General features: G+C 42.2%; 1 protein-coding gene across 3 annotated transcripts in view; it reads left to right on the top strand.

Moving 5' to 3' along the window:
• The first annotated feature begins 4,013 nt into the window (after positions 1-4,013).
• Positions 4,014-22,934, top strand: part of ADAR (adenosine deaminase RNA specific) — a 51,943-nt gene continuing 33,022 nt past the window's right edge. The window contains exon 1 of one of the 3 annotated variants that reach the window (XM_070367259.1): positions 4,014-4,066. In XM_070367259.1, coding sequence (XP_070223360.1) covers positions 4,025-4,066 — 42 coding nt within the window. In that variant the 5' untranslated portion in view covers positions 4,014-4,024. Of the gene's footprint in view, positions 4,165-4,926; positions 5,044-22,934 lie in introns of those variants that run through there. The other 2 variants (XM_070367267.1, XM_070367266.1) reach the window with 2 other exon arrangements.

Raw genomic sequence — 22,934 nt, 5'->3', positions numbered from 1 at the left:
AGTGCTTCAAGGGAAATTTATTGCTTTAAATAATTTCTACAGAAGGAGGAAGAGGCTGAAAATTAATGAACTAAGTGTATAACTTAAGTAGAAAGCAAACAACAGAATAGACTCAAAGAAGGTGAATGGAATATGATAATTATAAGAGCAAAAGTAGGAACTAAAAAATAAAATAGGAAACTAAGTTATAGTAGAGAGGAGCAACAAGACCAAAAGTTGGTTCTTTGAAAAGACCAACAAAATAAACTTCTGCAATGGTTTATCTGTGAAAAACAGGAAGGAAGACATAGACAAATAGTTTATCAGTCAGTTTTCACTATAATATGCTGGGGTAACTAACAAAACCCGAAATCTCAGTGTTTATTTCTTGCTTGCTCTGTATAGCACATGTCTTCTGCATTCTCAGATCCCCAGGGGAGGACATGCCATTCTCACTGAAGAGGGAAATAAGCAAGAGAGCTAGTGGAAACACAGAGAGAATATTTTTTTAAGATTCTGGTCAGATATGAAGTCATTATGACCAAAGTGATTGTCAGCTGGGTTGGTATGCATACTCCTCCCAAAAGGGGCACTTCAAATCACATGGCAATAGGTAGAAATGTGTAGTCCTCCTACACAAAGGGGAACAAATATTTGAGGAACCATCTGTCCATCAAGATATGAATGGATAAAAGAGCCACAGAAAAAGAATGAAATACTTGCAGCAACACGGATGGACCTAGAGATCACCATAGTAAGTGAAGTAAATCAGACAGAGAATCTCATATGTGGAATCCAAAAAAATGGTACAAATGAACTTATTTACAAAACAGACATAGAAATAGACCCACAGACATAGAAAACAAACTTTTGCCAAAGACAAAAGGTAGGGAGAATAAATTAGGAGTTTAAGATTAACTTATACACATTATTATATATAAAATAAACAACAGGACTTACTGTATACCACAGGGAACTACAGTCAAAATCTTGTAATAAACTATAGTGGAAAAGAATCTGAATACATACACATATATATGTATATCAGTTCAGTTCAGTCGCTCAGTCGTGTCCGACTCTTTGCGACCCCATGAATCGCAGCACCCCAGGCCTCCCTGTCCATCACCAACTCCCGGAGTTCCCTCAGACTCACGTCCATCGAGTCAGTGATGCCATCCAGCCATCTCATCCTCTGTCATCCCCTTCTCCTCCTGCCCCCAATCCCTCCCAGCATCAGAGTCTTTTCCAGTGAGTCAACTCTTCGCGTGAGGTGGCCAAAGTACTGGAGTTTCAGCTTCAGCATCATTCCTTCCAAAGAAATCCCAGGGCTGATCTCCTTCAGAATGGACTGGTTGGATCTCCTTGCAGTCCAAGGGACTCTCAAGAGTCTTCTCCAACACCACAGTTCAAAAGCATCAATTCTTCGGCACTCAGCCTTCTTCACAGTCCAACTCTCACATCCATACATGACCACAGGAAAAACCATAGCCTTGACTAGACTGACCTTTCTTGGCAAAGTAATGTCTCTGATTTTCAGTATGCTATCTAGGTTGGTCGTAACTTTTCTTCCAAGGAGTAAGCATCTTTTAATTTCATGGCTGCAGTCACCATCTGCAGTGATTTTGGAGCCCAGAAAAATAAAGTCTGACACTGTTTCCACTGTTTCCCCATCTATTTGCCATGAAGTGATGGGACTGGATGCCATGATCTTCGTTTTCTGAATGTTGAGTTTTAAGCCAACTTTTTCACTCTCCTCTTTCACCTTCATCAAGAGGCTTTTGAGTTCCTCTTCACTTTCTGCCATAAGGGTGGTGTCATCTGCATATCTGAGGTTATTGATATTTCTCCTGGCAATCTTGATTCCAGCTTGTGCTTCTTCCAGTCCAGCATTTCTCATGATGTCCTCTGCATATAAGTTAAATAAGCAGGGTGACAATATACAGCCTTGACAAACTCCTTTTCCTATTTGGAACCAGTCTGTTGTTCCATGTCCAGTTCTAACTGTTGCTTCCTGACCTGCATACAAATTTCTCAAGAGGCAGGTCAGGTGGTCTGGTAGTCCCATCTCTTTCAGAGTTTTCCACAGTTGATTGTGATGCACACAGTCAAAGGCTTTGGCATAGTCAATAAAGCAGAAATAGGTGTTTTTCTGGAACTCTCTTGCTTTTTCCATGATCCAGCGGATGTTGGCAATTTGATCTCTGGTTCCTCTGCCTTTTCTAAAACCAGCTTGAACATCAGGAAGTTCACGGTTCACATATTGCTGAAGCCTGGCTTGGAGAATTTTGAGCATTACTTTACTAGCGTGTGAGATGAGTGCAATTGTGCGGTAGTTTGAGCATTCTTTGGCATTGCCTTTCTTTGGGATTGGAATGAAAACTGACCTTTTCCAGTCCTGTGGCCACTGCTGAGTTTTCCAAATTTGCTGGCATATTGAGTGCAGCACTTTCACAGCATCATCTTTTAGGATTTGAAATAGCTCAACTGGAATTCCATCACCTCCACTAGCTTTGTTCGTAGTGATGCTTTCTAAGGCCCACTTGACTTCACATTCCAGGATATCTGGCTCTAGGTGAGTGATCACACCATCGTGATTATCTGGGTCGTGAAGATCTTTTTTATACAGTTCTTCTGTGTATTCTTGCCACCTCTTCTTAATATCTTCTGCTTCTGTTAGGTCCATACCATTTCTGTCCTTTATCGAGCCCATCTTTGCATGAAATGTTCCCTTGGTATCTGTAATTTTCTTGAAGAGATCTCTAGTCTTTCCCATTCTGTTGTTTTCCTCTATTTGCATTGATCGCTGAGGAAGGCTTTCTTATCTCTTCTTGCTATTCTTTGGAACTCTGCATTCAGATGCTTATGTCTTTCCTTTTCTCCTTATAAATATATATTTTGTGTGTGTATATATATATGGCTTGTATATATACAAAATAAAAACCCAACAACTGGAAATTGCATAAATATTAGGCTGCCAGAGAATGAATAATGGGTACACCCACAAAATTGAATGACTTGTTATATAGCCATGAGAATGAATGAAATGCAACTTCACTCAACAACAAGAATGAATCCTAGTGATATGGTCAACATTTGTGTTCTCCCCAAATTCATAAGTTGGAATCCTAAGGCCCAACAGATGGTATTAGGAGGTGGGGCCTTTGGCTTAACTCATGAGAGTAGAGGCCTCATGCATGGAATTCAAAGTCTTATAAAGGAGACCCCACAGAGATCCCTAACTCCTTCTGCTATACAAGAACTCTGCCAATAGGAAAAGGGCCTTCCCCGGAACATGCTGGCACCCTGACTTTCAGCCTCTAGAGCTGTGAGAAATAAATTTCTGTTTATAAATCTTTGGTATTTATTATAGGAGCCTGAATGGACTAAGTAACTTAGGAATATGTTTGTTAAAATAAATGTCCAGAACAGTAGATCAAAGTTCAAAAACATCACAGATACACAGACACACACACAAAACTAATTTTAAAATATACTGTTTAATAATGTACATAAATGTGAAAAGAAATGAAAGCAATATAAAAGTTGTGTAAACACAAGTCAGGATGGAGGTTACTTCTTAGGGGAAAGCAGTGGTACAGTATGAGGCCCACTTAGAAGATTTAAATTATTGGTAATATTTCTTGTCTCAGTTGGGGTGGCAAAAAGGCCGAATTAAAGGTAACGTTCATTATAACATATTAAAAATACTTAATCTGAACTTTCTATCCAAGGACTACTGGTTTGGGGGCATTATTAACTTATCCAGTGTAGCTGAGATCCTTTTTTTTTTTTTTAAGATGGTACCCACCTACCATCCAGGCCTTCCGGCCTAACTACGTTATGAATGACTGAGGAGTTTAATCAAGGCCAAGAGCAAAAATGCAGCATCCCAAACCCAAGTACCTATTCGCACCATGCCTACAGCAACACCATTAACAGAACAGTAAAAACCCATGGAAAGCAGCAACAAAATCCTAGCTTAACTAGGACGCAAACAAAAGAGAAAAATCACGTGGTGCTTCCTCCCACGCCCGGCGCGCCGGTGATGTCACCAATCCGCGACAGGGCCATTGATTTCAGACTGAAGGTAGAGAGGGCTACGTGGTGGGGGAGGGCGGGGGGAGGGTCCGGGCGGCAGTGACTGTCTCTGGTGTCGAGTTGTGTCCCGGAGAATTACAGGACCCGGTAAGAGGTTTTTCCCTTCCCGGCCATCACCTTCTGTGGCCTGAACGCCCGGCTCCCACCGCCGCTCCAGTGTCGGGCGCTACTGGAAGAGGGAGCGCAGGGGCGCCCGGGTGGGCTGAGGGTGGCCGCAGGGCCAGGTTGGGGAGGCGGGGGTCGCGGGCAGCGGCGGGGCTCTGCAGCCTCGCGGGGAGGTGATCGCCGGGGGCCAAGTGCTCGTGTGCGTGCTCCGGGTGTGGGCGGCAGAGACTGCGCACGGATGCTCTGGCGCTCGTGCCAGCCAGAGCCGAACAGCTGGGTACCAAAGGCCCTTGTTTTCCTCTCGCCAACTCCCTCGCCTGAGGGAGAGTGACAGTAGAGCGAGGCGCCTGGGACTCGTTCCGGTCCGCTCCTTTCTGCGTCTTCAGCTCTGACTGCATAGGCCCGCGCCTCATCCCTGGGATAACATCCGCCGCCCTTGGCGTGCCTTCCACAGGGAAGGCGTAGGCGTCCGCCGTGTAGAGCCCACTGCGGGGTCACGGACACTGCGCTCCGCCTCGCTCTGGCCTTGGTGCAGGAAGCCTAGTTGCGTCACCTCCCCTTCCTTCATCTGGCTTGATTCTTGGGCCCCGCTAGAGGGTAAGCCTGCCTCAGGTGTGACGTGTTGATGTCAGAGTTTGGGAAACTTGTCTTTCAAAAAGGCCTTAGTACCTGTCACCGGATACTCCACGCAGTGTCGGGGTGTCCCAGCCTGCGGTAAGGGAGGGAGCAGAGCCTAAGCTGCTAAGGGAGGAGGATGTGCACACAGAGGCCTGCACAGTGGCTGATGTTGAGAGGGAGGCCGGATCTCTAGAACAGGCCACTGGGAGGGAGAACGCAGGAGCAACAAATTGCCCAGCAAATGTGAGTGATGATGCCAGTTTCTTTCTTTACTAAAGAAAGCCTGTTCCCATCGTGTCAGAGATCCTGAAATATCTTTTCCATTATTTCATAGTTGGGTGTGCTTACTGTATGAGAGGAGGGAATAGAGTAGAAAGAGGGCATGAACTTTGGGAGTCAGGTCTGCTTTGCCAGCTGTATGACAGTGACTGAGTTATTTAACCTTTCTACTCCTACCTGATCTTATCTACAAATGAGGATTATTATATCTACCTTGCAGGGTTGTTGTCAGAATTTGAAGTGTCTAGCTATTATTAGTAAGATCCAAGCACCCATGACTTGAACTTGCTTCCTTGCTGAAGGTTTCCTGTTGGTACAGGTGCTTGAAAAGCAGGGGAACTTTTTGCTATTCTGAATATTTGCTATTCTGCCAGATAGGATAAAGCAGAGTTGGGATGGGGGTGGGGAGACTAGAAACCCACCATCTCTCTACAGTAGATCATCAAATTTTAGAACTGGAAAAAGATTAAGCCTCACTTTATTCTCTTAATAATGCTTAGTTGCTTCATTCGTGTCTGACTCTTTGCAGTACCATAGACTGCATCCCAACAGACTCCTCTGTCCATGGGATTTCCCAGGCAAGACTACCGGAAGGGGTTGCCATTTCCTTCTCCATCTCTTAATTGTAACTTCTCTTTATTGAGCACTTGCTAGGTGTGTGACCCTGTAACCAGGCTCTTTACAGACACTAATTGATTTAATCCCTCCAGCAACCCAGTGCTATAATAAGTATAATTCCCATTTTACAGATGCAGAAGATGAGCTTAGCCAAGTTTCTGACACTAGTTAATGGCAGAGTTGGAACTTGAACCCAGGCCCTCAGGCTCTATGGGGTTTGGGTCTTGTTATTTCTCAGCATCACCAACTCAGTGGACATGAATTTGAGCAAACTCCCAGAGATAGTGAAGAACTGACGTGCTGCAGTCCATGGGGTCAAAAAGAGTTGGACACGACTTAGCAACTGAATAACATTTCTCAATGACTTGAGCCCAGGCAGTGTGAGCCTAGTGTAGTGGGGGAAGGGAGGCATAAGCAGAGTTTAGAGGGCCAGTATTTGCTCTAAGAATAACATCTCATTGTCTGGTGATAAATTATCTTGTATTTTACATCTTGCCCAGCGTTGTCCAGATGTGAACCAAGATTTGGCCTTTTCATGCAGAGAAAAAGGAAAGGCTCATGGGCACATGTGCTGGGATCATACACACACAATAGATACTTGGAAAGAAGAAAACATCTCCAGATATTGTTACTTCAGCCAGGAGTAACATTGCTTAAGACAATTTCCTTTAAGCTAGTTATTTTTATACTGTAACAGGGTGTAATGTGACCTTTCTTCTGATTTGAGGATTTAAAGATTTGAAGCTGTGATTCAGACCACGACTGGTATTATCTGTGACCAACTGATTTGAGTTTTCAAATATGTCAACCACAGGATCTGAGCTTTTGGGCTTTTGTAGTGATCTCTTGAGATACAGCAGTTTATTTTGCTCTAACATCTGTTAGACTTGGACCATAGTGAGTGCAGCTGCTTGAGTTAAGTTTCCTGGAGAACACTGGATGATCATTTGGTATCAGGGTTAGAGAATTCACAATATTAAGTTTGTCACAAAATTAAGTATTTGAGAAAGGTCTGTGATGGATGTGCATTCATGTGGGAATAGTAAATGGGTTTTAAACAGATGACATTCTTGGTGTTTTTGATCAGCTGTTCTGTGTTGTTTCTCAGTTTGAAGATGACTTTCAGCTGTATGGTGAGTTATTAGGAACTTGGAAGATTTGCATAATCCACCCATGTAGATTGTGACAAATAAACTCTCAGTTCCTCCACCCAGGAAGCTCTCATTGCTGCTTCTGTACCCTCCCAGATGTCCTGAAGTCACCTATTTCATCACGTTTATCAGCCTTAATGGGAGAGATGCTTTTACATAATTTATCCTTCCTTTCCCTTTGTACCCCACCACCACCACACACAGAGTGAAGTTCTTTCCCCAGGAGGGTATATGCTAATCTAATTGTAAATAGCGGAAACCTAATGTAAGCAAAAAAGGATTGATTATTTAACTAGGCAGTCCAAAGGTGAACTTCAGGCATGGCTGGATCGTGAGACTGAAATGATGCCGTGAAGACTCTCTTCACCCTGCCTTTCTCTGCTTCTTTTTGTTTGTTGCCCTCATTCTTTTCTGCTGTTTTCTCTGTTCATATTGAAAAAGGTGACTTCTGGCAGCCCCAAGCCTATGACCTTATAGCTCACTTCTAGCATTGTAAACTAGTCATGTAGACAAGGAGCAACGGATGCCATGATTAGGCAAGTCTGTGTCACAGGCCCACTTTTGAAGGCAGGAGTGAAACTTCTTCCACAACGGCATGGGATGGGAAGTGCAGAAGTAAGTACTAGGCAGGTGAAAACACCAATGATTGCTTCAAGTGTGTGTGCGTGCATAGGCATCTGTGCTGACATGTGTGCTTATATCCCACTTCTCTGAGGCCCAGAGTCTTTCAGCTAGAGTGAAGCCACCTGGTGTTGTTTGTCCATCGCACATTGTTATTTTGTTATGGCATCGATCGCGTTCTTTCTATCTTTTCCTTGCCTTTGCGTCTGCTGTTTGGGTTGTGTGTGTGTGCATGCACACACTCACACACACTGTTTTGGCTGATTGACTTCCTTGGGTTCAGGCCATGCTTCTCTTCCCAGACGCTTTCTTTGACCTCCATCAATTAGGAAGTCACATAAACCCCTGAGCACAACCCCATTGTGGATTTGATTTCTCTTTGATAACTGTCTATTTTCGGGTCAGTTCTCTGCTAGACTGAGAGCCCCTTGAAGACAGAGGCTGTGTGCTCTGTATTTCTTACTTAGCTAAGAAATTAGCTGCATTATTTTTCTTCTTAGCACTTAGAACTAATTGACATTGTATATTTGTTTGTTGCCTGTCTTCTCACTAAAACATCAGTTTCATGAAAATAATGAGGAAAGAAATTTTTGTTTTGTTTACCACTGTATCTCTAGGGTCTAGGACGGTGCCTGGCACATAGTATGTGCTTAATAAGTGTTTATTAGAGAATAACTGAAAATCTACTCACAGGGAGAAAATGATGCCACTGTGTTGATTAGGATTAATCAACATTATTAATCTGCATGGTAGATACAGTTGTCACTGTAAATGTCTGTAAACACAGGTATGCAGGTGCCATCCCAGCAAGGCAGAACCTGTCTCCCCGTGTGCATGTGAACCGGCAGAGGTGAAGGGTCAAGCCCCAAGGAACAGCCACCTGGAAATTCCACCCTGTGAGATATTTCACCCCCTGAAACCCTCCTGAACTATGATGTTGTTCAGTTGCTAAGACCCGTCCGACTCTTTGAGACCACATGAACTGCAGCATGCCAGGCTTCCCTGTCCTTCATTGTCTCCTGGAATTTGCTCAAACTCATGTCCATTGAGTCAGTGATGCCATCCAACCATCTCATCTTCTATCGTCCCCTTCTCCTCCTGTTCTCAATCCTTTCCAGCATCAGTGTCTTTTCCAATCAGTTGGCTCTTCACACCAGGTGGCCAAAGTATTAGAGCCTCAGCTTCAGCATCAGTCCTTCCAATGAATATTCAGGGTTGATTTCCTTTAGGATTGACAGGTTTGATGTCCCTGCGGTCCAAGGGACTTTAAAGAGTCTTTTCATAGTCTAAACTATGATAGGTAGGATATTAAGGCTTTTTTCCATAGTTTGAGTCTTTCCCCGCCGCCCCCCCCCCCACCCTTAGAGTATTTATCTTTAAAACATTTCCTTGAGCACTTACAATGAGCCAGGGAAGGTTTTAAGTCCCTTAACAATTCATTCTTTGACTGGAGTTTGGGGATCAAGGGTTGTGAAGTTTAAACCTTTTTTTTTTTTTAATACCCAAACATTCAAAAGAGGCTTAAAAAAAAAATTCCAAACTAGAAATTATAAACGAAATGAGACCCCTTTCCATCCAGCTTATCTCACCCTCCAGGGGTACAGCTACTACTAATAGCTTGGTGTGTATCTCCTCCCTTCCTTTTCTTGGACTTTTACATAAAATATACTCCATCTTCTTGTCATTGTTTGGCTTCTCACCCAGATGTTCTGCACGCCGATCTGCACCTTGCCTTCTCCATAGCCATCTCAAGGCGCTTCTGCTGTGCCCAGCGCTGCTCCCCAGGAACAGCACCCTGGCTTGGGGTGAGTGGCAGAGCCAAATGTGGGGGGACTTGCAGCACAGAGTGCAGTCTGGCCTTCAGCACAGCGGCTGCTCAGGTGTTGGTCTTTGGGCCTCTCCCAGGGAGGGCCCAAACCCACATCCATCTTCCTGGTGCCTCATCTTCAGGGAACCCTACTCATGCCACATCTACGCCCCAACAGAAAAAGCGGAGCAGTGATACCCTCCTGTTCTAAAGAAGAAACAAAATTACACAAAAAAAGTAATTTTCTTACCATTAGAGGCTGGAGGTGAGAGGGCTGTTGTTTAACCCCACTCTCACCCCCAAATATCTGGGCCTCCCTTCTACCTAGCTGCAGTACCTTCTTGTCCTCATTTGCTTCCTTAAAAGTGAGTAAGACTGTGGCTGAATCATGTTGATGTATGACAGAATGATACATGCGCACTAATAAAACAGTTGCTGCTGCTGCTAAATCACTTCAGTCGTGTCCGACTCTGTGCGACCCCATAGACGGCAGCCCACCAGGCTCCCCCGCCCCTGGGATTCTCCAGGCAAGAACACTGGAGTGGGTTGCCATTTCCTTCTCCAAATAAAATAGTTATCCTCAAATTAAAAATAAATAATTATTTTTTTAAAGTGAGTACAAGTTTACACGCCAATCTGAGTTTACACTGCAATGCCTCTCCATTCCCTGTGCCCCTGACTAGCCCTGCCCTCTCCAGGACTGGGTATTTTAACTGAAAGAGGAAAATCTTGGCTAACTTGAAAAACAGTGTCTCATTTTAATTTGCACTTTTGGTTATGATTTAGTTTGAACTGTTTTTTGTTAACCATTTTTATTTCCATTTTAAAAATTCTGTTAATTTGTGATTTTGTCTATTTGCTTGTTGTCTCTAAATGATTTTGTTTATAAATTATACAAATTATCTAAAAAATGAGTATGTGCTGATTATAAAAAGCAAAAAACTCTTATGTGCTGTAAATACCCTTCCAGTTGGTTGGTTGCTATCAAATTTTGGCTTTATTATTAAATATACAAAACCTGTTTTTCATTCTCCTGTAGACAAATTTTGTCCTTTTTGATTTCTTCCTTTGTACGCTTAAAAATATTTTTTCTTCATTCTGTGTCCTAAAGGTTTGCTTTTTGACATATGACTAAAAAGTTAATATTTGGTTTTATTTCAGATTTTAACAAGGTATTTGATGAAAATATTGTCCAGTGTTTTATTTTATTTTTTCTCTTTTGCTGTCTCGTACACAGGGTTATTGTTACCATCTTTCTAAATTCCATATATATGCGTTAGTATACTGTATTGGTGTTTTTCTTTCTGGCTTACTTCACTCTGTATAATAGGCTCCAGTTATTCTTACTTAATGAAGAAAGCGCAATTTTCAACACTCTGTCCAGTGTTTTAAATAAAAGCAATTTTAATTAAATAAAGGTCTATGTTTTGTTTTAAAGATACATTAGTGTGTATGTATCATATATTTTTCCTTTTTTAAATTTAGTAGAATATCAAAGCTTACTCCACAAAACTGACTTCAAATATATGTATAATTGTAATCATTTTAATGTTCTTAAATTAAGCATTTTATAAATTGCTGCATGAGATGTTTATCTCTTGCTATTGATCTGATTTAAAGAAGCAGTCTTGTTCGGCTAACAGCTTCTCAGTGTAGTCAAAATGATGAATTTAGCCTCGTCCAATTCCCTCGTCTCAAAACTTCCCTAAATCTCTTTTTGAGATATAATCATATACAATAAACATTTTATGAATATGATATGGTATTCACTGAATACCATTCAATAAATTTTGGCAAATACAGATACCCATTTAATTACCTCCAAATCAAGAAGATAAAGGATTTCCCTCACTGCAGACAGTTCCCTCATGCACCTTTCTAGTTACCAGTATACCCAGAGGCTACCACTGTTCTGATGTCTATCATCATAGATCAGTTTTTGCCTCTCTAAAATGTCATGTAAATTGAACTATTCAGTATGTACTTTGTGTGTGGCTTCTTTTAGTGAGGTTCAACCACGTTGCATGTGTCACTATCTGCTTTATGCTTGCGTACTAGTTGTTTAATTCATTCATCAGTCTCTGGACTCTGGGGTTGTTTCCAGTTTGTGGCTATCAAGAATAAAGTTCTATGAACATTCTTTTTCTTCTTTTTTTGTTATTGTGGTGAAAAAACACATAAAATTTACCAAATTAACCATTTTCAAGTGTATAGTTCAATGGTATAATGTATATTCACGTGGTGAAACCAATCTCCAGAACTTTTTCATTTTCTTTTCTTTTAATATATATTAATTATTATATTTTTGGCCATGCAGCATGCAGGATCTTAGTTCCCTGACCAGGCATTGATTCTAATAGGCTCCCTGCAGTGGAAGCAGTCTTAACCACTGGACCGCCAGGGAAGTCCCAGAAGTTATTCATTTTCAAATCTAAAACTCTGCACCCATTAAACAACTCTCCCTCTTCCCTTCTCCCTGTTCCTGGTTCCATAAACATTCTTGTGTAAGTCTTTTTGTGACCATCTCTTTTCATTTTCCTTGAGTAAGTACCCAGAAGTATAGTGCCTGAGCCATAGGGTATTTGCATTATTTAGCCTTAGAAGAAACTGCAAAACAGTTTTGAAAGTGGTTGTACTGTTTCACATTCCTTCCCACCAACAGTGTATAAGAGTTCTAGTTTCTCCATATCCTCACCATTAGATATTATGAGGGATTTTAAAATTTTTTATTTAACAGAGAAGCCTGGTCTGCTACAGTTGCAAAGAGTCAGACACAATTTATCGACTCAGCAACAACAGACAAATAGCTATGATGTGGTATTTTGTGATTTTATCTCATCATATCTTAATCATTTATTTACATGGCTGTTTTCATCTAGACTGAGATTATTCCAGGCGAGGTTCATACAGTAGGTAGTTATCTTTTTCTTATTAACTTTTTCCCTCTTACTTTGATGCTTTATTATAAAAAACTTGAAAGTTGAAGAAGCTATTAAAATGAATAAAATGCCTGGTAATCCCACCTCTCAGACATTGTGAACATTCTGCTCTCTTTCACATGATGCTGTGTTGGTCAGCCCACAGATAGGGCAGTTCCAGGGAAGGTTGATACAGCAACTCAGCGTTGTCCCAGCCCTCTGCTCTGCCATCCTCAGGGCACCATTTATTCACAGCAAGGAATTTTTGTCACAGAAAGCCCCTGACAGACTTCCTTTTGTTTTGCTGGCCAGAGTTGTATCACATGTATCACTGGCAAGAGGAGTGGAACTGCCAAAACCGGGGTAGATTAGGCTAATCAGGGTCCGTCCTCTGACCCCGGGGAGGGAGCCTGGCCTTCTCCAAGGACTGTGGCCAGAACCAGGGGTCTGTCAGGAAGGAAGGCAGAGTTCCCGGGCAGGCACTCAGCCCTGTCTGCCACTTAGTCATGTTGTTTTTCAAAACCCTAACTGTTCTCTATTTAAATGTTATGTCTTTCCCCCTATAATGAACTAAACATCTTCCATGGCATTAACTCTTCATAAATACGACTTTTATATATTGTATAATTTATGACTGTACCACAGGCTACTTGACCACATCTCTAGTTTTGGACATTAAAGATGTTTTCAGTTTTTTGCTATTGTATGCAATTCTATAGCCAGCCTAAATTTCTGTGCTAGATTTCGAATTATCTTCCTCAAGATAGGTTTTTATGATTGCACTATTAGTTATACTTATTAATAATTATGTTGCAATATGATTACAATATTAATAATGATTGTTGATTATTGCATGGCGTTATTAATATATTTAAGACTTCTGACACACGTTGTCCGATTGCTTTGTTAAAAAAAAAAGAAGGCATCTTAATCTTACCACCATCTAGGAGGGTGCCTGTTTCTCCTCCTTTCCTTATTTTTTACTTTTCTCCTTTCTTTTTCTTTCAGTCATTAATGTATATTCCTTTGGCAGATATTTGTGGAATATCTTTGACAGCCAAAGCACTGTGCTGGGTCGTGAGGGTACAAGACTAGTACTGCTCAGGACAGACTGACAAAGATCATGCAGTTGTGTGACTATAGCTACTGTTAAGTATTATGAAGGAAGCTTCCTGGGGTTATAGATACTATAAGGTTCATATGCCTTCTGGCATAGGGACAGGACTGGAGGAGAAAAGAGTCTACAGCTTGGCTTTTTCAAGGCTGCAAGAGTGCTCTGTGGCTACTGGGCAAACAGGGTGGACGGTGCTTTTTGTGACATGAAAGGATAGGCTTGGCTGGAGAGTGGGAATCGCTGCCCTTGTTATAGACTTGGGCCTTTATGCCAGGGTAACAGATAGCCAAAAAAGGGTTAAAGAAGGGAGGTGATGGTCACCTAACCATCTTTGAGAACATTTTGGAGGGGGCCAGAGTGGATTCCTAGAATCTAAGATTAGATTGTGAAGGTAGCCATGGAGTCACCCCAGCTGGCACTGGTTTTTTTTTTTTTTTAATTGCTGATTTTATGAATGGAAATGTAAGTTGTATTATAAATGTGATTGAATATCTCCCCACGCATTTGCACTTCCTTTTTTGTGAATTGGCTTTTTGTCCACTGCAGCATTAGTGGGAACGGCATAGTGTAATGGCCAAGAGCACCCGCCCCAGAGCCAAAGTGCCTGAGGTTGAATCCTGGCTCTGCCAGTACTGACTTAGTTATCTTAAACAACTTTGGTCCACCTCAGCTTCCCCTGCTCTACCATGGGGACAGGAACAGTGCACCTCTCTTATAAGGCAGTTGTGAAAATTAAAGGGTAAACCACACGCTGGCACATATGAGCTCTCCATATGCGCGTGCTGTCTTATTTCAGGTACATGGGCTTTATGTATACATACATACGGATTAACTCTGTCTTGTGCATAGCTGTGATTGCCTGTTCATTTCCATTTTTTAATTTATATTACTTTTTAAAAACTTTTTACTGTGAACATTTTCAAACATCGTGTCACTATTTTGAAGTACAAAAATCTATCTGCAGTAAACAGATGTCAGTCTTCTCCTTTGTGATGTCTTCCATTCCTGTGAAACAGGTCAAGTCATACCCAAAGATTTTGTTTTTCAGTGTTTTTATTCAAAATGCTTTACAAATAATCCTTTAATCCGTTTGTAATTTATTTTGGTTTATTAATATCAGGCAAGGCTCTAAATCTATTCTTTACCTCCTCTGCACATTCATAGGGGGTTTGATTTAGGTTGTACCTGGCTGGCCTAGTGTTTTTCCCCGCTTTCTTTAGTTTAAGCCTGAATTTGGCTATGAGAAGCTGATGATCTGAATAGATTTAAGGGATTAGAACTTGTAAACAGTGTGCCTGAAGAACTATGGACAGGGAAGTCCATAATATTGTACAGAAGGCAGCAAACAAAATCACCCCAAAGAAAAAGAAAAGCACGAAGGCAAAGTGGTTATCTGAGGAGACCTTACAAATAGCTAAAGAAAGAAGAGAAATGAAAAACAAGGCAGAAAGGGAAAGATATATCCCCAAAAACGCAGATTTCCAAAGAACGGCACAGAGAGACAAGGCCTTCATCAATGAACAGTGTGTAAAACTAGAAGAAAACAACAGAAGGGGAAGACTAGAGGTCTCTTCAGGAAAATAGGAGGTATCAAGGGAACATTTTGCCCAAAGATGGGCACAATAAAGGACGTAAATGGTAGAGACTTAGTAGAAGCTGAAGAGATTAAGAGGAGATGGAAAGAATACATGGAAGGACTGTATAAAAAAGGTCCAGATGAACCCTATGACTATGATGGTGTGGTCAGCCACCCAGAGCCAGACATTAGGGAAGGTGAAGTCAAGTGGGCCTTAGGAAGCACTGCTGTTAATAAAGCTAGTGGATGTGATGAAATTCCAGTAAAACTATTCAAAACCCTAAAGGATGATGCCGTCAAGGTGTTGCATTTAATATGTTAGCAAATCTGGAAGACCCAGCAGTGGCCACAGGACTGGAAAGGTCAATCCTCTTCCCAGTTCCCAAGAAAGTAGTACTAAAGAATGTGTTCACCATTGGACAGTTGCACTCATCTCCCATGCTAGTAAGATCATGCTTAAAATCTTAGATGCTAGGCTTCAGCATTATGTGAACTAAGAACTTCCAGATGTCCAATCTGGATTCAGAAAAGGAAGAGGAACCAGAGATCAAATTGCCAACATTCACTGGATCATAGAGAAAGCTAGGGAATTCCAAAAAAACATCTATCTCTGTTTCATCAACTATACCAAAGCCTTTGACTGTGTGGATCATAATAAACTATGGAAAGCTCTTAAAGAGATGGGAATACCAGACCATCCTACCTGTCTCCTGAGAAATCTGTATGTAGGTCAAGAAGCAACAGTTAGAACCCTGTATGAAACGAGTGGTTCAAGATTGAGAAAGGATACTACAGGGCTGTCTGCTGTCACCCTGTTTGTTTAATCTATACGCTGAGCACATCATGAGAAATGGGCTGGGTGCGTTATCTGGATGGAATCAAGGCAAGAGAAACATCAACAACCTCAGATATGCGGATGATACCACTCTAATGGCAGAAAGTGAAGAGGAACTAAAGAGCCTCTTGATCAGGGTGAAGGAGGAAAGTGAAAGAGCTGGTTTAAGACTAAATATTTAAAAAAAATATAAGATCATGGCATCCGGCTCCATTACTTCATGACAAACAGAAGGGGAAAAGGTTGAAGTAGTGGCAGATTTCCTCTTCTTGGGCTGTAAAATCACTATGGATGGTGACTGCAGCCATGAAATTAAAAGACTCTTGCTCCTTGGCAGGAAATCTATGACAAACCTAGATAGTGTGTTGAAAAGCAGAGACATTACTCTGCCGACAAAGGTCCATATAGTCAAAGCTATGGTCTTCCCAGTGGTCATGTATGGTTGTGAGAGCTGGACCATAAGGAAGGTGGAGCACTGAAGAATTAATGCTTTTAAACTGTGGTGTTGGAAGAGACTCTTGAGAGTCCCTTGGACAGCAAAGAGATCAAACCAGTCAGTCTTAAGGAAAATCAATCCTGAATACTCATTGAAAGGACTGATGCTGAAGCTGAAACTCTAGTATTTTGGTCATCTGATACGAACAGCTGACTCATTGGAAAAGTCCCTAATGCTGGGAAAGATTGAGGGCAGAAGGAGAAGAGGGCATCAGAGGATAAGATGGCTGGATGGCATCACTTATGCAATGGACATGAACTTGGGCAAACTTTGGGAGATGATAAGGGACAGAGAGGCCTGGCATGCTGCAGTCCATGGGGTCACAAAGCGTTGGACGTGACTGGGCGAATGAACAACAATAAAGGCTTTAAGTCAATGTTTGTTTGTTTGTTTTTCCAAAATTTAACATTTTTATTTTGTGTTGGTGTATAGCTGATTAACAATGTTGTGATAGTTCCAGGTGAACAGTGAAGGGAATCAGCCGTACATATACATGTATCCACTGTGGCTCAGACAGTAAAGAATCTGCCTGCAATGCAGGAGACCTGGGTTAGGTCCCTGGGTTGGGAAGATCCCCGGAGAAGGAAATGGCAACCCACTCCAGTATTCTTACCTGGAGAATCCCATGGGCAGAGGAGCCTGGCAGGCTACAGTCCATGGGGGTCACAAAGAGTCAGACACAACTGAGCGACTAAGCACAGCACATTCTCCCCCAAATCCACTTCCAGTCCAGTCTGGCATATAACCTTGAGTAGAGTTCTATGTGCTGTCTTTGTTGGTTATCCATTTTGAATATAGCAGCGTGTACATGACCGTCCCAAACTCCCTAACTATCCCTTTGCCCTGGCACCCGTAAATTTGTTTTCTAAGTCTGTGAGTCTCTTTTTGTTTTGTAAGTAAGTTCATTTGTATCATTTCTGTTTAGATTCCACATATAAGGGATGTCATATGATAGTTCTTCTTCTGTATCTGACTGACTTAACTCAGTATGACAATCTCTGGGTTCATCCATTTTGCTCAGGTGGCATTACTTCATTCTTTTCCTGGCTGAGTGATACTCCGTTGCATATGTGTACCCCATCTCCTTTATCCGTTCCTCTGTTGATGAACATTTAGGTTGCTTCCATATGGGTCTTGGCGCTTGTAAACAGTGCTTCAGTGAACATTGGGGTACATATATCAATGGCAACCTCACGCCAGTATTCTTGCCTGGAAAATCTCACGGACAGAAGAGCCTAGTGGGCTACCGTCCATGTGGTCGCCAAAGTCGGACACAGCTTAGCAACTAAACCACCACCACCATCCCTTTGGGTCATGTTTTTCTCCAGGTATATGTCCAAGAGTGGGATTACAGGGTCATATGGTAGCTCTATTTTTAGTTTTTTAAGGAACCTCCATACTGTACTCCGTAGTGGCTGTACCAAATTACATTCCCACCAACAGTATATGAGGGTTAAATAGATCTTTTTTTGTCCTAGAAAGCCTATCAACCAGCCAAGCTCCGTATATAGACTAATTGATCTTCCCCTTGCTGCTGCTTTTGGCTCCTGTCATGCATTGGATCTGTACACACACTAGGGCCTATTAGGAAATGTGGTTCTGCTCTGTAGCTCCATTCTGGTATTATACTAGCACTGCTTTGATTTAATCAGTATGGCTGTCCTCTTTTTAACAAGTATTTTGGCTATCCTTGCTTGTTTTTTCTTGCACTTGAACTTTAATCATTTTGTCAGGCAACCACTCCTTACTGCCCCTAACCTCATTAGAATTTGCAGTTAAACTGCTGTTTGATTTGGCAGTCATAAACTGTTTAGCCATCACATTTGTAACTGATGTATCCTTCTGTTTAAGACAGTTATTCCTCAACAGAGTTTCGTACTTTTCCACACATTTTCATACATTAGGCTCTTCACATTTTTTAGAATTATTCCCATATTTCCCTTCTTAGTTTTAATTAAAAAAAATATTTTGTCTATTTATTTGGCTGCCTCGGATCTTAGTTGTGGCATGCAGGACCTTCCTTGCATCATGTGGGGGCTTTGATTGCAGCAGACAGACTTACATTTTGGCGCGTGTTCAGTAGTTGGGACATGCGGGCTCCGTAGCTGCAGCACGTGGACTTAGCTGCTCCAAAGCAGATGGGATCCTAGTTCCCTGACCAGGCAATGAACCCACGTCCCCTGCATCGCAGGGCGGGTTCTTAACCACTGGACCACCAGGAAGTCTCTGTTTACCTTTTTTAAAATGTTTTATTTGCTGTTAAGAATATAGTGTTTTTCATATAAGGAAGTGTTGTGTTTTGTATATTTCTCTTACATCCAGCCATATTCCTTGGTGATCCAAAGAGTTTGATGGTGATCCAAAGAGTTTCAATCGTCTTGTATCAACTAGGATTATGATATCATCTGCAAATGTTTTTCTTTCTTTTTTTGTCAGTTTATCTCTTCTGTTTTGTGTTACAGTATATGCTAGGATTTTCAGAATAATGTTAAATACCATATTTCTTTGATTTTAAGACCACTGAGCATAAGAACATGTTATCAATTTAATAATAGTTTTAGGGACTACTAGTTGCAATATCCCAATATATAATATCCATGCATATAATTCATGGGCTTCCCAGTGGTAAAGAATCTACCTGGCAATGCAGGAGGCATGGGTTTGGTCCCTCAGTTGGGAAGATCCCCTGGAGAAAGAAAAGGCAACCCACTCCAGAACTCCTGCCTGGGAAATCTCATGGATAGAGGAGACTGGCAGGCTACAGTCCATGGGGTCACAAAAGAATCAGACATGACTTAGCAACTAAACAACAACAATATGTAATTCACATCCCAAAGTCAGAAATGTCTGGAGTACATCTCAGAATGGAGGAAGTAAGATTATGGTGGTAATGGTGGCCCTCTTTATTTTTTGTTGTAGTGGGAATTCCTAATTATTCCATTTTAGATATGATATTGGCTGTTGGTTTATGATCAGTAGTCTTTGTTATATTATAGAAATAACCTTTCCTTCAAATAAAACAAAAGAAAATGTAACTGCTGGACAGAAATGAGAAGGCGGTGCTGTTTAACTAAAAAGTGGGAATCGTGACTGTGCGTGTGTTGTCTATGCCAGCTGGTCTCTTTCCACCTTTTCTGTGATAGCCCCCAAAATGCAGAAATCTTGGCTGCACAGCAAGGTCTGTGCTAGTCCTTCACCCAGAGCTCCCTGATTGGCACAATCTATGGAGGATGGTGTCTTTGTTTCCTGCAGCTATGATGACAAATGACCACAGATTTGGTGGCTTACAACCATAGACATCTATTCTCTCACAGTTCTTGAGGCTAGAAATCTGAAGTCAGTAGTGTTACTGGGTTGAAATGCAAGTTTTACAGGGCAGTGCTCTCTCTCGATGCTCTCGGGGGGAGTCAGTCCTTGCCTCTTCCAGCTTCTGGTATCTGGCTGCATTGCTTGGCTCGTGGCCACATCACTCCCATCTTCAAGGCCTGCATCTTCAAATCTCTTTCTGCCATGTCTTCACACACCTTCTCCACTGTATGCATAGATGGAAATTTTTTTTTCCTGAACTTGTCAATGCTGAAGGAAATGCTTTTAAAGACATATGTTAGGAATTTTTGTTCTCTCGCTAAGTCGTGTCCGACTCTTTGCGACCCCATGCACTTCAGCACGCCAGGCTTCCTTGTCCTTCACTGTCTCACTGAGTTTGCTCAACTCGTGTCCATTGAGTCAGTGATGTCATCCACCCATTCCATCCTCTGTCACCCCCTTCTTCTCTTGCCCTCAATCTAGCAAAGCCTTATTCCTTCCTTTTGGGAAGAAAATTGTGGTCACCTGGAAATGGCTCTAGGTCAATTCCCAGAAAGTCAATCCACTGAAATTCAGTTCCACAAAAGCCCCTCAACCTTGCCTCCTCCTACTGACCCCCAGTCTCCTCCTCAGTCTCAGCTTTCATCTACAGGGAGTGGGCAAGCTACATTTCCTTTAATACTGTTGTGAAGGCAGGATAAAAACTGGTCAATTAAGGCTAGATGCTTAAAGAAAAAAGTAAAGAAAGAAAGCAAAGGCTTTCTGCCCACTTCCCCTGGAAACACTGCAGAATTCAGGGGGCAGGGGGACAGGGGCTGCCCTCAGGCCTGCCTCCAACAGTATTGGACTTGGCCCCTCTGCTTCCTACAAGCCATGGAGATGAGGACATTGCCCTTGCTGGAAGCTGGGACTGAGCGCAGCCACTCATAGGCTAGGTCCTAGGGGAGAGAACGGAGAGAAGGCAAGAGTGAGAGGGAAGGTCCCCTCTTTGGACTTTGACTCAGTTCAGTTCAGTTCAGTCGCTCAGTTGTGTCCAACTCTTTGAGACCCCATGGACTGCAAGGACCCCATGCTTCCCTGTCCATCACCAACTCCCAGAGCTTGCTCAAACTCATGTCCATCGAGTCAGTGATGCCATCCAACCATCTCATCCTCTGTCGTCCCCTTCTGCCACCTTCAATCTTTCCCAGCATCAGGGTCTTTTCAAAAGTCAGTTCTTCTCATCAGGGAACCAGAGGATTGGAGTTTCAGCTTCAGCATCAGTCCTTCCAATGAATATTCAGGACTGATCTCCTTTAGAATGGACCGGTTGGATCTCCTTGCAGTCCAAGGGACTCTCAAGAGTCTTCTCCAACACCACAGTTCAAAAGCATCAATTCTTCAGCACTCAGCTTTCTTTATAGTCCAACTCTCACATCCATACATGACTACAGGAAAAACCATAGCTTTGACTAGACAGACCTTTGTTGGCAAAGTAACGTCTCTGCTTTTTAATATGCTGTCTAGGTTGGACATAGCTTTTCTTCCAAGGATCAAGTGTCTTTTAATTTCATGGCTACAGTCACCATCTGCAGTGATTTTGGAGCCCAGAAAAATAAAGTCAGCCACTGTTTCCACTGTTTCCCCATCTGGATGCCATGATCTTGGTTTTCTGAATGTTGAGTTTTAAGCCAACTTTTTCACTCTCCTCTTTCACTTTCATCAAGAGGTTCAGTTCTTCGCTTTCTGCCATAAGGGTGGTGTCATCTGCGTATCTGAGGTTATTGATATTTCTCCTGGCAGTCTTGATTCCAGCTGGTGCTTCATCCAGCCCAATGTTTCTCATGATGTACTCTGCATATAAGTTAAATAAGCAGGGTAACAATGTATAGCCTTGATGTACTCCTTGCCTGATTTGGAACCAGTCTGTTGTTCCATGTCCAATTCTAACTAGACTAACAGTCTAACTTTGACTCAGTGGAACCCAAATGTGGACCAGTAGCTGAGCCTCTCTGGCCAGAGCCAAACTAGCTCAGTCACGTCCTTCTTGCCAGACCAGCCTAGCACAGAAGACGTGGTTTCAGGGTGTCAGGACTTAGTGCATAAAACCACAAGCCGTGTAGTCATCTTGTGTGTGTGCAGTGTTTATGAGACTAATTGTACATTCACACTTTAAACTTACATGTAAAATACTCAGCGCAGGCATGTAAGCCATTACTATTCATGTTATTTGGGCATTAGTAGTAGTATATCTTTAAAATACAATGCTTACCACAATGCCTCTAGATAGTTGATAAATACTATTTTTCTTCCTTCATTTACTGGGTAACTTTGAGCAGGTAGAGGCCACTTCTGGAGACCTGTGTTTTTTCCGGGGGTACCTGAGGCGTCTCTTGCTTTCTTGTAACTTCAAAAGCCAGTCTAGTCAATACCCTTAATAGAATGTACATCAGCGTAAAGACAGCTGGGGAGCACTGCTCAACCAGGTGGGCGGCTTCACTGTTCTGCCCACAGGAAGCCTTATAGGTTATCAAAGCAAGTCAGGTTATTATAGGAAGACCCTGGGAATTGTGAAAATTATGTTGATGTGGCAGTAGCTGTCTAGTAGAATAAAAAACCCAGTGATTAAATATTGAAACAACAAAAAAAGAAGGCAATAAATGTATGCCTAGCGACTCTATGAATTGCTTGTCACGTATTTCCTAGGAGTTAAGATAAGAACATGAGTTTATTTAGGTGCAGATCCTCTTCTAAAATAGTGTGCTAGTATTTAAAATAACTCAGTAATTCATTACTTTTTTGATAATGTGCTCCAAGTTCAGTCGCACACGTTCACAGGCAGTCCATTTTTGTTGCAGTATCTGCTGTATGAGCAAATATTGAAGGAGTTTGCAGACGTCTGCTTTACAGTAGGGAGATAGATGATCCAACTGGATATAGCCCATATGTGCAGAAAAGTCTGGTTATGGGAAATGACAGTCTAGAAAGACTGTTTTGTAAATACGCATCCCTGCACGCAGTAAGGGGGTTCCCAGGTGGCGCTAGTGGTAAAGAACCATCTAGCAGGAGATGCAAAAGACACGGGTTTGATCCCTGAGTCGGTAATATCCCCTGGAGGAGGGCATGCTAACCCACTCCAGTATTCTTGCCCGAAGATTCCCATGGACAGAGGAGCCTGATGGGCTATGGTCCATAGGGTTACAAAGAGTCAGACCCTACTGAAGCGTGCACACACGCAGGTAGTCAGGTTAAACAGAAAATCCACAACAAGCCAAATCAATCATTACAAAGTGAGATTAACAGTTATATATATAGTTCAAAAACAAGGGTAGCAGGGTCTAGAAACAGAAACCAGCCCAGTAGTCCAGATGATAACACGTCCTTCCCCATAATTGGGCAAGGCCAGGTCCCCAAAGGCGCACATGGAGCCAGAG

Source organism: Bos mutus, chromosome 3, assembly GCF_027580195.1.
Source record: "Bos mutus isolate GX-2022 chromosome 3, NWIPB_WYAK_1.1, whole genome shotgun sequence".
Lineage (NCBI taxonomy): Eukaryota > Metazoa > Chordata > Mammalia > Artiodactyla > Bovidae > Bos > Bos mutus.
The sequence above is the reverse complement of the archived record's forward strand: the minus strand, read 5'-3'. Positions and strand labels throughout refer to the sequence as shown.